This window comes from Phoca vitulina, unplaced genomic scaffold, assembly GCF_004348235.1.
Source record: "Phoca vitulina isolate PV1807 unplaced genomic scaffold, GSC_HSeal_1.0 scaffold2, whole genome shotgun sequence".
Taxonomy (NCBI): Eukaryota; Metazoa; Chordata; class Mammalia; order Carnivora; family Phocidae; genus Phoca; species Phoca vitulina.
In genome coordinates, this window is record NW_022589705.1 from 22,702,306 (window position 1) to 22,719,363 (window position 17,058).

The 17,058-nt window shown below is 37.8% G+C and overlaps 1 protein-coding gene across 5 annotated transcripts in view; it reads right to left on the reverse strand.

Annotated features, from left to right (window-relative positions):
* Positions 1-10,817: 10,817 nt before the first annotated feature.
* LOC116643970 (TLC domain-containing protein 4-like) overlaps positions 10,818-17,058 on the reverse strand; it is a 104,743-nt gene continuing 98,502 nt past the window's right edge. For all 5 annotated transcript variants that reach the window (XM_032423115.1, XM_032423134.1, XM_032423144.1 and 2 more), the window contains one exon: positions 10,818-16,772. In XM_032423115.1, coding sequence (XP_032279006.1) covers positions 16,454-16,772 — 319 coding nt within the window. In that variant the 3' untranslated portion in view covers positions 10,818-16,453. The remainder of the gene's footprint in view (positions 16,773-17,058) is intronic.

Consider the following 17,058-nt stretch of genomic DNA (forward strand, 5'->3'; position numbering starts at 1 on the left):
CCCTGCCTCAATATTTCGTGTGAAGGGTCTCATTAGTCAGACTCCAGCCTTAGCTTTCCACCAGCATTCTGCTCAAAATAAAGGGGGCCCTGAATAGATACAATTCCAAGCACACCAGAAAGCCTCATTCTTCCACAGAACCATAATTAGGCAATTGTTATTTATCATTAATTTATTAAAGACTTTCCTTCCCTACAATTAAATAATATTTTTAAACACCAGCCTGAAAACAATGTGTTCTGGGGGGAGAGGGAGAGAGAGGTTAAAAAGTACAGCAAAAAGTGTTTCAAATGTTTTAGAACAAACTTTTAAATCCAATATTCTAAAGCGAGGGAGGGGTGTTGGTTCCCCTTTTGGGTGAATCCAAGAAGGGTCCAGCAAGGGATTTTGCTCATTATTTTCCTTCTAAAAGCTCATATTCTTTATATTAAGCTACTGTTAAAACAACCATTGGGAGCACACATTCATATGGTTTTATCTTAAGTAAACTTTTTATTTATATATAGCATCCAGAAGTTTGTACAAATCACATGAATTTTACCAAATGAACTTACCCATGTAACCAGCACTGAGATCAAGAGACAGAACATTGCCAGAATCCCAGAAGCTTCCATCCTGCCCCCTCCCCATCATTACCCAGCCCCTGTCCCTCTCCAAGGTAACTGTTAACATCATAGATTAGTTTTGCCTGTTTTTGAAATGTATGTAAATGGAATTATATGGTATTAACTCTTTGTATCTGTCTTCTTTCACTCAACAATAACATGAGTTCATGTGATTAACCCATATTATTTCTTGTAATTGTAGTTCATACATTCTCATTGCTGTGTAGTATTCCATTGTGGGAATAGATAGGGAATGGGTTTTCCATTCTAGTATTGATGACATTTGGGTTGTTTCCAGTTTGGGGCTATTATGAATCATGCTGCTACATATATGGTTTCAAAGCCAAAGCAATATAATCAGTTTGAATAAGGAAAAGTTTGTCAGATACTTTCCTTTTCATTATTTTCCTCTAAAAAAATTAAGCTATTGGATTAGATAGAACAGAGTTGAAACTTAGAGGCTAACATTCTATAATCCTACAGTATCTTACTAATAATTTCTTCTTTTCATAAAAAGTCGTCAGCTTATCAACTGCATTAGTTTCTACTGCTGCCATAACAAATTACCACAAATTTGGTGGCTTAAAGCAACACGAATTTATTCTGTTACAGTTCTGGAGTTGGAAGTCCAGAATGGGTCTTAAGGAGCTAAAATCAAAGCCCTTGGCAAGGCTGCATTCCTTCTGGAGGTTCTAGGAGAGACTGTTCCTTCCCTTTTCCAGCCTCTAGAGGCTGCCCATGTTCTTCATCTCACAGCCTCCAACCAGTAATCCCATCCCTCCCATCTGTGCCTCTGGTCACATCTCCTTCCTCTTCTCCTATATAGATCTTCTTCAATTTATGATGAGGTTATCTCCTGATAAGCCCATCATAAATTGAAAATAACATAAGTAAAAAATGCATTAATACACCTAACCTACTGCACATTGTATCTCAGCCTAGCCTACCCTGAACGTGCTCAAAACACCGACATTAGTCTACAGTTGAGTAAAATCATCTCACACAAAGCCTATTTTATAATAAAGTGGTGAATATCTCATGTAATTTATTGAATACTGTACTGAAAGTGAGAAACAGAATGGCTGAAATGGTACAAAATGGTTATAAGTATATCGGTTGTTTACCCTTGTGATCACATGGCTGACTGGGAGCTGGGGCTGCTGCTCCCCAGCATCACAAGAGAGTATCATACTGCATGTCGCTAGCCTGGGAAAAGAGCAAAATTCAGAATTCGAAGCACAGTTTCTACTGGATGCATATTGCTTTCACACCATTGTAAGGTTGAAAAATTGTAAGTTGAACCACTGTGCGTCAAGAACCATCTGTAATATAAGAACTCCTGTGATTACATTGGATGCATCTGCATAACCCTGTATAATCAAGATCCTTACTCACATCTGCAAAGTTCCTTTTGCTATGTAGAGTAACATTCACAGATTACAGGGATTAGGACATAGACACCTTTGGAGGGCCATTATCAGCCTACCACAACAACCCTCTGAAATTATGTTCAGCTCCCCATTCCCCAGTACACTTTGCTCTTCCCACCTCACTGAAGGAAAGCAGAAATTCAATGTCCTTTTATTCCATGATCTCAACTCAAAACCATTTATAATGTAAATTCCTGGAGAGTAGAAAGTGACCGGTTGTACTGCTGTTTCTGTACCAACCCAATAATCTCTGATGCTTAGTGGGTATTCAGTGACTATTGGTTGGTTGAATGAACTCATGAAGGACTATTCCCTACATCCTTACGTCTCCCTGGTAGGTGAGAAGCAGCCATGTTACACTCACGGACCTGGGGATGGGTGCCTGCAGCTCTGGTTTTACCCCATACGCTGGTCTTAACCTCCATTTCCTCATCTGATAAATGAGGTGGCTGGCACAGGTAATATCTAGAGTACCTGGCCACTACTAGCATTCATTTTAAGTGGAAACAATAGTGACGATATACTGTAAAGTGAAAAGGAGAGAACTCAAAATTCTGTAAATGGTATGATTCAAATTGACTGTAAAACTATGTACCATATTAACATAAATGATGACAGAAAGGGAAACTGCGTTTGGGGTATATGGGCACAGTACTATCTTCACAATATTTCAGTCAATTTAAACTGTTAGACGTTTACTTTTTAAAAGTTGTCTGATGGTGAGATTGGATTATAAACTCCTTGAGGGTAAGGACCATGTTCTTCCTCATGTTTACATAAAGCCTAAGACAATGCTTCAACAGAACGACTAGTAAGTGTTGAAGTGTAAGAGAAAGTATTTTTGTGGATTTAAGGTTACTATAGACACAGTATCTAATAGTCATTAGAACCATGAAATAAGCTTTGTTGTATGTAAAGGCCAACTAGGCTTGATGAAATCACTGGTCATCAAGGAATGGGGTCAGGAAGGAGGTTTCAAAGTTTATAGCTTTTTTTTTTTTAAAGATTTTATTTTATTTGAGAGAGAGAGAATGAGAGACAGAGAGCATGAGAGGGAGGAGGGTCAGAGGGAGAAGCAGACTCCCTGCTGAGCAGGGAGCCGGATGCGGGCCTCGATCCCGGGACTCCAGGATCATGACCTGAGGCAAAGGCAGTCGCCTAACCAACTGAGCCACCCAGGTGCCCCTAAAGTTTATAGCTTTTAAAGGGGTGTACCAAAATGAAGCATGAAGGAGCCCAGAAATGGCACATGTAATTTGGAAAAGCATGTTTAGTTATTATTTTATATTTGAAAAAAATTTTTAATCCTGTACCCAGGATTCTCAATAGGTATGGAGATGAGTGTTGGAGTGTATATGGAGTATATACATCCAAATCTGGGCACATATACAAAACTGATTGAAAAATATAATGTAATCATATGTGTGGGTATTTAAAGTTCGAGAAATAGTGGACTAAATCACTGGGTTTCCCATTAAAATCACCTTATTATTACAAAAATAAAGCTACTCATTAAACATCAATTACCATGAACCTCACTGTCTCCAAATCCACTGATTAGCTCTAAACTGTTTACATAATTCCAATCCCAAACAATTATCTGTATAAAAGCTTAGGTGAAGACCAGAAAAAAAAGTGCATAGAAAAAGTTACCCTAAGGAAACATTAAAAAAAATTAATCACAGTCATTTTTATGTGGCTAGACCATGGATCCCATTTCTTTCCCTTTTAGTTAGCAGGTTTTATTTCCTATGATGAAAATAAAATTAATATTTTTAAAGTATTCTTAAGAGTCTACATAAAAAGATTTTTTGTTCGTTTGTACTTCAAGCAATTAATATTACAAATATTCTATATGCTCATGAACATGTATAATTGGAATTATTCAAAGTGTTTAAAGAAGATTTCTTGATTTCCCCTCCACCCCTCCCATAAAACATATTCCTTCCTTGGTCTTCCCCATCTCAGGATATAAGACCATCCTCCCATTTGTTCAAGCCAAAATCATAGAAAATCATCATTTATCAGGCTCTTTTCCTTACCTCCTCACAAGTCCATCAATAACCACTGTCAGCTCTACTTCTAAAATATACCCTGAATCTGTTCATTTCTCTCCATCTCTACTGTCAGCACGTTAGTCTGAGCCAGCATTTTACAAAAACTGTGAGTTGCAACCCATTGATGAGTTATGAAATCAGTTTAGTGGGTGACAACCAGTATTTCTTCTTTTACGGTGAAATCGAATAGCAAATCTCAGAGTGCATCACTCATGGTTAAGGGGATTGTCTCATGAAATTTTTGTTTATGCATATGTATTTATGTACTGAGTCACCACATAAAATATGTGTCTTCTTGGGTGTTGTGCTAAAAAATGTTTGAAAGCCTGCATGTAAGCCCACATCATTTTCCCCTGGACTGCTTAAAACCTGGAATGCTTATTCTAAGCATGATGAAAAGCCAAAACCTTACAACAACCCAGTGTGATCTGTGCCTGCTTACCTCTCCGACCACATCTTCTCTTTCGCCTCCCCTCACTAACCATTCTCCCATCACAGTGGTTTCCTTTACGTGAAACACACCAAAGTATCTCCACCTTGGGGACTTTGCACCTGCTATTTCCCCGACCTAGCACGCTCATCACAACGCTTGCAGATTCCGCCTGGTCTTAGTGCCAGGGTCATCTCCACAAAGTGGCCCTTCTAAAATGCCTCCAAATCCCCACTATCTTTTATTTCTTTCCCAGCACTTATTATTACCTGAAATTACCTGGTATATTTCTTTTTTTTTCCAGGCTTGTTTACTGTTGTTCTCCAACGGCTAGAATGTGAGTTCTAGAGAGCAGAGCCTTCCTTGTCTACATTGTTCACTGATGTCCTCCAGAGCCTAAAATAGAGCCTGGCACATAGTAAGTGCTGACTAGATGTTTTTTGATGGCATGATTTACTGTATGTGAAACACTATGCAAGATCTGGAATCAAAGAGGAAAGACATACCCACAGAGTCACTTGACATATATATGCTTTCCTGCTCCTTACCTCGCCCTTCCAGCTCCCTGGGGAGGACTTGACAGTTTTGTTCACCATTTATACCCTCTGCTTGCATGGTACCTGGTACCTAAAGTGTCAATGTTTTTAAAGTGAATGACTGATTCCATGAATTTGTGGTGGCTCCAATTACACAGAGTTGAACGATTTTCCAGCAGGTTTCTGGAGCCTGACTTAAACATACAAAATGTAGGCATTTGGTTAGATATGGAATAAGGATATTTAAGAGTTGAAGCTAATGTCATGAAAGGGATGGACAGTGGAGAGTAGACTTCTTTTTGGCTTCACATTTTTAATACACAGCTTAGATGCCTTTCTAAAAAGAATGGTCCAAAGTTATAAAAGTTTTTAGTTTAGTCATTTTTAAAGAACAAAATTAATATGCTGGCACATCGATTTTCTCACTCCATTCTTTAGAACATAAATCCCAATTAGCACTTATTTTTACTCATTAGAATGCTAAGGAATCATTCACATTTTCCCCTAGAGCAATGCAGATTTACTTATTACTTTTCTTCATGACATGTTGTCTCAGAGAGTCCATCTACTGACTGTAAAAACCCAGAGTGGATCTTTACTATAGATAACTCCATTATCAGTCAGCCGAAAACCAATAAAGTTACAGGAAACAACTAAGTGTACCACCCAACTAAGTCACAGACAACAAACATCAGAATAGTTTCCCCATCCCAGTTCATCCTGGCCTTGACTTCGCACAGAGCCCACCAGATAACCCTAGCAGGCCATGTTTAGGGTCACTAAGAACACAGAAATCTTATGGAAAGTCTGATTACCCAGTACTGAGTCAACGGAGGTAATTGACCCATTAGTGGTAGACTGGCTTCTCAAGATAATTGGAGGATTTAGAGTTTTTGTTTTGGTGAGCAAGGAATAAATAACTTACTATTTACATTTTCATTAGTCATCCCCTTTCCTTTCTGATTATATTTTCTTGTGGGAAATAAAGAAAATGGGTTCCATTTTTGAATACCATGATCAAGATGTTTATATCTTTCAAAGGTTAACACTAGGAAGAGTATTAAAAAAATCAACTTGGCTTCAAGTATAGTGGGAAAGTACATCATTAAAACTTTATCTCTTTTCCCGAAGAATCTTGAAGCAGTCAGCAAATATTACACTCAGACTCTTTTGGCTAGGTTCATCGATCGCAAGTGATAACATCTCCTCTTGCAAGTGAGGAAGATGGAGTCATAAACAAGGGGCCTTACTCAAGGGCACATAGTCACAATCAAAGTTAGAATTTAAGCCACCTCCAAAAACTTATGCAACTGAAACCAATATTCTAGAATTGCTGGCTGACAGGAATTTTGCTCATAGCCTGCCATAACCCGGGCTATCCCCCAACCTTGATTCTAATTACTCTTATCATAGAATGATTGAACTTGAAAGAAAAGGGGCCTTCAATTTACCCAGTTGAACTCCTCACCTTACGTGAAAAAACAAATGCCAAGAGGGTGAAAACACTTGCCTACACTGGTCACTAGTAGGTGGTGAGCTGGAACTGGAATCCAGGTTTTCAGACTCCCAGATGAAGTCTTTCCACCATGTTACTCAAAATAACAAAGTCTGTGCAGAAGCCTGAGGAGGGTTGAGCTCCCACTACTTGCCCCAGCCAGTGGGGGTGGCTGAACTAATTTCTTTGAGTGAAAACATAACAGCTTGGCTATGGCCATAGAAGCTTCTCCAGGACAGAAAGTTCTGAGATCCAGGCTCAGTCAAGAATGAATTTATTTATCCTGGTTATTCCAAGAACTCACTTGGCAATCTAGCCAGTGCTTAATAAATATTAACATGATTTGGGGTGCCCAGGTGGCTCAGTCAGTTAAGTGTCTGACTCTTGATTTTCGCTCAGGTCATGATCTCAGGGTCATGAGATCGAGTCTTGCGTCGGGCTCCATGCTCAGCATGGAGTCTGCTTGTCCTTCTCCCTCTGCTCCTCTCCCTGCTCTCTCTGAAATAAAATCTTTAAAAATATATGTAAATTAACATGATTTAATGAATGTATTCTTCTTTACTCTACCTGAACATGTTTTGTTTTTAGTGGAGAAAAAAAAGAATCAATTCTCTTAATACGTGTCTTGAGGATAAAGTAGGTGACAGATCTGTGAGAGGCAAGGGCCTCCAGGCTTGAGGCATAGGAAGTGTAAGGGCATGCAGCTTGGATGCACTGGCTGGAAGTGGGATGGATAGGATGGGGTAAATTCACTGAGAACTTTAAATTTGGTTGAAGTAGTTTAGACTTGGGAGTAGAGTATTCTCAGAATATTCAGAAATTCTGAGCAAGGCTGTGACACATTGAAGATGTGTTTGAAAATGAGTCAGTCAGTAGCATGTGTGACAGATGGGCGGGGAGAGAGTATGTAGTGGGAGAGACCAATTAGGAGACTATATGGTAGTCCAAGAGGGAACGTTTTAGAGTGCTTCTCCATGTCACCTTCCTAGCAATTCAGACACAGAAATTGGAGACCTAACACATGCATGGCAGCCTCCCTGCACCTGCTCCAGGTTACACGGGCTTCTGCTCTCTGCTTTGAACTTTGCCCCCCTACTCCCACCATCCAATGACCACCTCACCTGGACAGTCATACCCCCTGCAAGGCTGCAGCTTTCTCCGTCTGCAGCAGCCTCCAACTACCGGACCTGCAGCCAGATTCCCTGGAAGGGCCTTATTCTCGGGGCATCATCTCTAGACCTTACCCAAGCTCTTTGACTAGGGAAGGCGGGGCTGACACCATGGGCAGCACTGAGTCATGAGGACAGAGAGCAGACCTGAAAGGGCTGTGGGGAAACTATGGGTCAGTGACAGTCAGGAACCTGGAATACACAGATACAAGGGGTCGAGGCAAGACCGTGGTTCAGAAATGAGCAAAGCAATGGAAGCCACAACAGTGAGGCACTTTGAGACTTTTTCTTTCCCCCAGAATGAATTCTTCACATGGCCGTTATGTTAGAAGTCTACCAGAGGCTCCCTCCGCTCTTCCAACTACTGTTCCTTACCTTTCCTCATTTATAGAAAAACGCCTGAGACCCTGACTTCCCTCTTTCCTCTCATCCACACCGTCCCCTTAAGAGCTGCCACCAGTCATTCTTCAACCTCCCGCTGAGTCCTTGGCTCCCCATGTTCTGACATCACTTCCAGTGGCATCTGTCACCTCTCAGTTCCACAGCCTTATTTGTGAGCTATGTTCAGTTTTTCTAAATCCTTCTGGTTCTCCCTTTGCAATATTTAGCAGATCTGGCCCTTTTGTTTTTCTTCCTTGTCCAAGCCACACATCAGGCTTAACCACTTTGCAGTTGCTTGGCCAATTTCTCCATCACTAGCCTATTTCTGTACTCCCATTCATCTGACACTGAGAATCTCCCTCAGATGCCATTCCGATCACATTACTAAGCCTTAAAGCTACACTTGCTCTGTTCTAATTGCTCTGTTCTAATTGCTCTTTCTCACAGGATGGGAAAGTTGGAAGGAATGTTGGAGATAGCAAAACTAAGACTCGCAGAGATTAAAATACTTCTTCACAGGTACCTTTGACTCTTGGGCAAACTGCTTTTTTCTAATTTACAATTCAAACAAAACCCTACCCTCTTGTGTCACATCCATTCATACAACCTTTCTGTCCACAGCACAGTATACTTTTATTTATTTTTTAAAGACTTTATTTGTTTATTTGACACAGAGAGAGGGAACACAAGCAGGGGGAACAGCAGAGAGAGGGAGAACCAGGCTCCCCGCTGGGCAAGGAGCCCGAACGGGACTCGATTCCAGGATCCTGGGATCATGACCTGAGCCGAAGGCGGACGCTTAACGACTGAGCCACCCAAGCGACTCCACAGTATACTTTTAAAACTGCTCCTTTCATCTTCTAAAACCTCTCATGATGAGCCTGACAACACAAATTATTCCACAAAGCTTCATTGTTGGGCATAGCTGGCTCTTTTGTAACTACAACAGACCAAGACTTGGGGTCTTCTACAGACTCAGGCAGCCTACTAGAATCCCTGCTGCATGGGGGTGCCCCCTCACTCCCGCCTCTGCATGGAGGCATCTGTCAGCAGTGGGTGACGCTGCCAAGATAGACAGATGACAGTCACACACCATACCTGCACATCTACACACACATATATAAAGACAAACACCATGATTTCACTCAAGTGGAATTTAAGAAAGAAAACAAATGGTTACTGGAGGGGAGGTGGGCAGGGGATGGGGAGGGGATGGGTTAAATGGGTGATGGGGATGAAGGAGGACACTTAGGATGAGCACTGGGTGTTTTATGTAAGTGATGAATCACTAAATTCTACACCAGAAACCAATACTGCACTGCATGTTAACTGGAATTTAAACAAAGAACTGAAGAAAAAAAGGCATATATAATGAATGTTTATATTGCATTTTAATAACTTCCTGTAATCTGTACAGGAATTCCATTATATTCATTTTTCGTAAGTTCATGTCACCCAAAATACAGTGTTTACCTACATAGCATTTTCTTACTTTGTTTTTCCTAATCTCTGAAGTCTTTTATCTTTTTTCTGTGTCATTCTTCCCAAATTTCTATCTGTCCTTGAACTTTATCCATAGAAATGCAGCCCATCATCGATATTGCCTTCCATTTCTCCCTACAAGTCCCCTTCTTCGAAAGTTCTGCTCAGGTAATTTCTGGAATGGTATAATCAATGATTTGGTGAGATGACAAGACCAGATGTGGCAGAATTTAGCTGGAGGTAGATGAAAAAAGGAAGAGGCTATTTAGCCAATGGGAGAGTCAAACTCCAAGCCTAGGAGCACTGTGCCATAAGAACAATGGGCTACTCCAGCAGATGTGGTGTGCATAGGCCTTATTTCAAGAGTCCAATTTGTGAGAAGCACCTAGGAACAGATATCAGTTACTAGAATGGGGAAAATTGCAAATTTGCCAACTTGCTTATTTTGTGCATGTTTAAGGACCATTGACAGGGAGAGAACGCAGTTAACTTTGGTAAAGACTAGGAAATAAAGGGTGGCTCATCTTTGAGACAGCCTGAGGTGTGAGAGAGAGCACCCACTTACACTTGCTTAGAGGCGTTCTGAATCCTTGTAATTTTACCTGTGGCCTATCTCCACTAACAGCTGTGGCTGCTATTTTAATTTTGAAATTCAGCTGTTCCTTTGCCAGTCTTGACACAACATTTTAGGCATGTTCTGAAGCATGACTCATGATAAGCTCTCCAAAGGCCAAACCACTTCAGTATTCTATTCAATTAGCTCTCTGCTTTCTGATATACTGGATATTCTCGGACCAAGATGCAAGATTAAGACCATGGGTAATTTGAGAAGGGAAGAATTCCAGCCAAGACATTAGGCAAAACACACTCAAGACCACATGAGAGGCCTAAAGGACATGGGGAAGGAGATTAAAAACATAACTGCCAAAGTTTTACTTAATCTAAAAGAGCCTATTGATTAGATAGCACCATTCCTTCCATCAACAAGCATGACTACAATGTTTGCTATGTCTCCTGGTTTCTTATAAGGCAGAGACCTAAGGGAGGAAAGGGAGGGAAGAGGGTAAACAAGCTCTATAAACATCTTGAAGAATAAATATTAGCTTTAGGATAAATATTAGCTTTAGGATTCAAGAGCTAGGAGAGATGATTTGATTTGAGGAAAGTAATTTTTATCATCTATTCATTAATTGCTGTTAAAGTGTGCACTTTGTAGACTCAAACTTTTGCACTAAATAATTATGATTTTATTAATTTTTTTTTCCACAAAATACAAAGCTTTGCACCACATTAATGTTCTAACACAGGAAAATCTCAAGGTTTTCATTGGGAGGAGGGATGATTTATATATGCAGGATATTGATTTTATACACATTCTTAAAATTAATATTAAATAAAATTTGTCATGACAAAGGAATGCCAACCTTGTAGAACATGCAGATTATTGCTTAGAACTTGCATATACTTTAAACTGACACACATACAAATAAAGAATACAAACATTTTAAAATTTTAAGGGAATTACCTAGAGATATTAATTAATCCCATTCAAATTAAGCACAACCAGACAGCAAAGAATACTAAATTGCTATTTTAATTGTTGATAAATCTGAGTAACACTGATTTATAAATTACCAAGTCTCACATTTTGTAAATAAGACAAAGTTCTTCATTCAGCCTTATGGAAATAAATTAGGAGATGTGTTCTCAAAATGTTAAATGTATTTTGAAAGACTTCCAAAATCTTTATAACAATTACATAGTAAGGTTGTATATTCCCCCCCAGAAATGTGTATATCACTAGAGCTATCACATTTGCTGCAATCTTCAAGTAGCTTTTTCAAATGAAATCTATGTCTAAAAGTTATTATTACAAATTCTAATAATTACCAAAAAACCTCATTAACTCATCCTAGGTACAAGTTACTAAGAGAGTATTATCTACGCAAAAATTCCTTAAGTAAAAAGTAGACATAATTATACTAGAAGCAAACCAAGCAAGAAACAGAAAAATATATAGCATATTTTATTTACAGTTATATTTTTAGGCTTCATTAACCAAGAAGTAGCAAATACCTAAGCACACTTCATTACAGAAAGAATTATGTAAAGATATAAAGAAAAAAATATACAGACGATGATTAACGAGTTTTCAGCCAGAGGTATTGTATTTATATCTTTAAGATTTAGAAATATTTCTCATTGTTTTTGGTCTTAAATATAGGGCCTGATACCGAAACTGTCTACAGTTTGCTGTAGACATTTTCAATGCAAACAAACGGTTTACGGTATAACCAACAAGGGAATCAGTGTAAACATTTTCAATGCAAACAAACCAATCTTTAGCAGCTAGCCTTCAGTTCTTCATTGCTATCCAAAATATCTTCAAATAAAGGTGCAACTTACTACCAAGGCTGGTAGAGGAAGTTTGAGGTCCGGGCTAGAAAAGGATAGGGCTCAAGTCCTTGGGTGTTGCATTCGTAAAACGTGCTGAGTAATCCACTTGCTGGTAAGCTTGTTTTTAAAAGAAACATGACCATAACTAAATTGGCTCAATTAAAGAGCAGGACTCAGGAATGCTGCCACAGACCAGCAGCCCCTCCTCCTAACAGCCTCATAACAGAGCTACCTCAGTTCCTCCTGCTGCCATGGGGTCTAAGGAAGAACACTTAGATAATTTACAGGCCTACAATGAATCCCTAGCTGAAACATAGATAAAGCTCTTACTGCTAAGCCAGTTTAAGAGACTACAGATGTTTCTCAATAAGACCATTACCTTATTAGCCTTGTTTCATCTTGTAACAAGTATTATTAAATACTAAATGGCTTCCGATAGCCTCTTAGCAATTATGGTTTGCTGACCTCTACTTAAACTTACTGCAATGCTTTTTTTTTTCAATGGAAGAACATACTTGAAAACTTTGAAGTTTGCTGCAATAGACCAGAAAGCTTATGGGTATGGGGAAGCCTCAAAAGTTGATGTTGAAAGGTGCTAGCATAAGGGATGGAGGTGCTGGTAAAGTCTTAAGGGCATTAGGAGGATGAGTTGGAAGGGCTGGAAGGATTCAGAGAAAAAGTTCTAGATGAGGGAGGGGCATTATGCCTTTTAAGGGAAAATCAGCCGCAGTGTCTCCAACTCCAGGTCTTGCTGGCTTCTCATTGTTCTCACACATACCCCATGTGCTTCACATGAAAAGTCCCTTGCAGTAGCTTTAGTGTGCCTGTTGTCAACCAAGCTGTGGTTAAGGCTGGGAGGTTTGTGTGTGCGCCCAGGGTCTCTAGACACAGGAGGGGTCTCACTGCTGTGCTGGTTCGTACGTGCGGAGAAACACTGTGCCACATTTCTGATAAAATTATACGAGTTTGCTTCTTCTGGAACCCAAGACACACAAATACATAGTCTTCCATGAAGTGTAACTGATGATGTCAACAATTACATGGACTTTTCAATTTCAAGCAACAGACTAAACCACTGAAAGCCAATTTGTAGGCATACTTCCATATTGGAGTTAAGAGTAACCTAGAAACTGAAATTTATTCAAACATTTATTTTAATAGTGCCTTTTGGAACATGTTTATTTCCCTTAAAAACTTAACAGAATAAACATGAATATTACAACACTTTCCCCTAGATATCTCCACGACAAGACTGTTTCTAATGCATGATGACAAATGGTGTAACCAACCATAAAGCTGGTCCTTTACAACCGTGAAGAACCATTCTGCAAACACCCAACGCACCTCACAGAGTGTACAATTTAAAAACCGACACTTTAGCAAAAAGTTGAGTTAAATAGATTAAAATTTAGAAAAGAATTTGATTCAAACACCTATAAATGAGGCAGTTTTTAAAACTAGACCTTTACAATAGTACTGCGGCATCCATGGTATGTCAGTCACCCTTAGGAATGGTAAAGACATTATTACTTCTCTAAACATAGCACTAGCCCATGAAACAACACAACTAAACAGTTGGAATAAAGATCGCATCTTAACTTACTATAAGGTATCAACTTATGCAGGAGTTAGTTTCTTTGCACTCATATGTAACTCCATTTTGAGTTTTAAATAAATGCAAACAATACCCACTGGAAAGATTTCAGACACAAGAATGCAAATTGTACAAATTCAAGCTCATAATTTTCAAATTCTCCCAAATAAAATATCAGATGCAGAGTCTATGATCTTGCATGCTATTTAGTTGATTTTCATTCACTTTCAAAATTTTGTAAGAATTTTTATTTTTTAGACTACTACACATTCAAATAACATCTTTATAGTTACAGGTTGTCACTAATCTTTTTCTATAAAAATAGAGTTGCTTAAAAATTTATACCAATTTGCTTTAATTTTCTACAAATATTTTAATAGTTGTTAAATTCAGAATGCCTAATAGAATCATTTAAATTAATCCAGGTAGTCAAAATACTTAATATGAAAAATGTCTAGCAAAAGTTTGTCATTTAATAAATGATAAATTCATCACTGAATAAATGATATGTTATGTCTTTAACTCCTTGTATCTTAGGTAGGTGCATATAATCACAGAACAGTGAAATAGCTCCTATAAAGATCTGACTTAAAGTAGTATGGCAGTTTGTAGTGTCTTTTCCATTTCATGCATGTTGTACAAGGAAATACGTAGCTTCTACTTTTGGATATTGAATGTGGATGTTGAATTAGCTGTCATGCAGTCAGCATAAAATAAGAATTGCTGACTAAGGGATTAATGAACTTTAGTTCAAAGCATTGATATTTTAAACATTTGTTTTGTGAACAGCTATACTAATGAAAATGCTGCCAATGAAAGTAAAAATAAAGTTTCAAGCATGAAATAGCAACTACAAAAACTGAAACTGCTATATGGAAACTCACTAATTAGTGAGTTTTATATTACAATACATTGCAATATATTGCTTTATATTGTCTTCATTTTGATGGTGGGTTTAAAATCTGTGTTCAGAAACTATAGAAATATCCCCAGAGTCAAAAATATTTATTTCAAGTTTTGTTTTTTTTAAAGTAATTTCCAAAATAGTTTTCTAATATAAATGTTTTCCTTTTAAAAATCCAGTTTTCTTGCAAAAGAGCAAGAAAAGAGCAAGATAAAACCATGTGCTTTCCTACCCCCTCTCAACAACCAATATGCACTTAAGTGCCTATGATGTCAAAGGCACTAAATTTGGTAACAAATTATCAATGTAATATTAGCTTTAAAAACAAATACCTATACTTTACATTACTTTAATTAAGTCTTTCAAAAATAAGTGTACCTACTATAAGCCAATCAATTTGATTTTCTCACCGAGTTATTGACTGAGATTTCAATGTAAATGTTCTAAATGTTCTAAATGTTCTAAAACTTATCAGGCTCTCTCTGCATTAGACAGCCAGATCAAATCAAATCAAAGTCTGATCTAGCCAGCCAGCCTCCCTTCACCATCATAACATGGACAATGAAAGTGAGTCATTCTCCTGCCAACTGAGAAACTGAGTGGATTAGATCTTTTGGTTTGGGTTCAATTAAACTCAAGCAGCCGTCACTGATTAAATTTCTTTCTTTCTTAGGTAAGAACAATCATTAAAATCAAGTACTTGAGAAAAATAAATAAAGGCAATAATAGCTAATTATATAATTCTATATTGGGGTTGTAAGAACCAAAGAAAAAGCAAACATATACTTACACATACACAAAAAAACCCAAAACCAAAAAACCGGAGTCACCAGCCATAAATTTATCATCACGTGAGACAAGGATATTAATAATCGGAATACTTGGATTAAATTATCTATTTTTTTTTTCCTGTCCTTCAGGAAAGACAGAAATTCAAAGCACTCAAAATGCTGGTTAAGCAAGCATAGGTGTAAACTGTGACTAAAATGTGAATACTGATTTTTTGGAGTTTTGGTCTCATTAAGAAGAGGCCTACGTCATATTAGGAGCATGACAAATATATACTGCATTAACACTTTGGTACTGATGATGTTGGGTTCTGAACTTAGGGGAGGTTTTACAAATAGAAATAATATATTTTTCATGGAAAAAGTGCAAGGGAAACAGAGACAGCAGTGTTAAAGCTTTTTTCTTAATGATTCCTCCTATTAGCCTAAAAATGACCTATTAGTCATCTATAACATGCTTTTAGAAAGAGGAATTCATCTCTTAAGGAGCTCTGTAAGATCTGTCTTAAGCCTTACTACAAATAAAAAAGCAGTAGTTTGATAAAATGTTAAAAATAGAAATAATAAAGTGATGTCTGAAAAATCTAAAAATTAAAGAAGTATTTTCCATGACTGAACTAATTAAATATTCCCAAAGTAAGCAAAATACTTCATCATTCATAAATGATAGCATATCTAAACAAAAAATACATCATTTCTAATAGCCTAAGAAAAGAACATTTCAACAATTTAGAAATTAAACCCTAAACGGGTATTGACAGCCACAGTAAGAAATGAGTGCAGTACGACAAAGTGTTGAGAGCTATTTACAAATTTAAAAGCAGTTCCCATTCTTTCAGCAAAATTGGTGACATAAAACCAAGTGCAACCAATTAGCATAGTCATCTTTTCACAGAGAAAAATACCAATGCAGGTTAACAGATTTCTGAAAAGATTCACCACTATATTTATAATTTTTTATTTAAACCTTTAAGATTTTATCCATGCTTATAATGCAGAAGAAAATCAGAAATCTTGGAATAAAAACTAAGTTTTAGTTTCTCTTTTCTAAAGGTTAAAAAAAAAAGCACTGAAACCCTCGATAACAAATATAATTAATAAGAAGTACAAGAACATGCCAAGAATTCATCCTATCAGTAGATATAACATGGACAGTATGGAAGTATGCTTATCAGTAGCCCACCTTTAGTCAAGTTTTCCATTCTGAAGACTACTTTTGGCTTTCTCTTGTCTGAGGAGAGAGATGACTTTGATGCAACCCTTTGTAATTTTGATCATCCACATGACATTCATCCCATCCAAAATAGCACAAGTAAAGATCCAGGAACATTGGATTAAAAATCCAAGCCTTATGTAGGCTTCTGTTCCAATCACGGAATAAATGTAACCATAAAAAGGAGGTATTGAGACAATCCGTACGATGAAGAACACCACTGTCATGAGTATTCCATTGATGACGTTAGCCTTGGAAAACTTAGGATACTTCAGAGCTTCAAAGAACCACCTGGAAAAAATTTTTAAAAGCATCACACTTACTCTGCATCTCCAAAGATTAACCATTTTAAATGTTTTTAGTTTTTAAAATTCAGTGAACATCCTCCTAAGATTTATATAGAGAGGCAAAGGGCCTAGAATAGCCAACACAATACTGAAAAGGAAGAAAGCTGGTAGACTCATACTACCCACTTTCAAGACTTACTTACTATATAAAGCTACAGTATTCAAGACAGCATAGCATTGGTGAAAGAACAAATGATCAAAAGTGTTAGCCCAGAAATAGATCCATACAA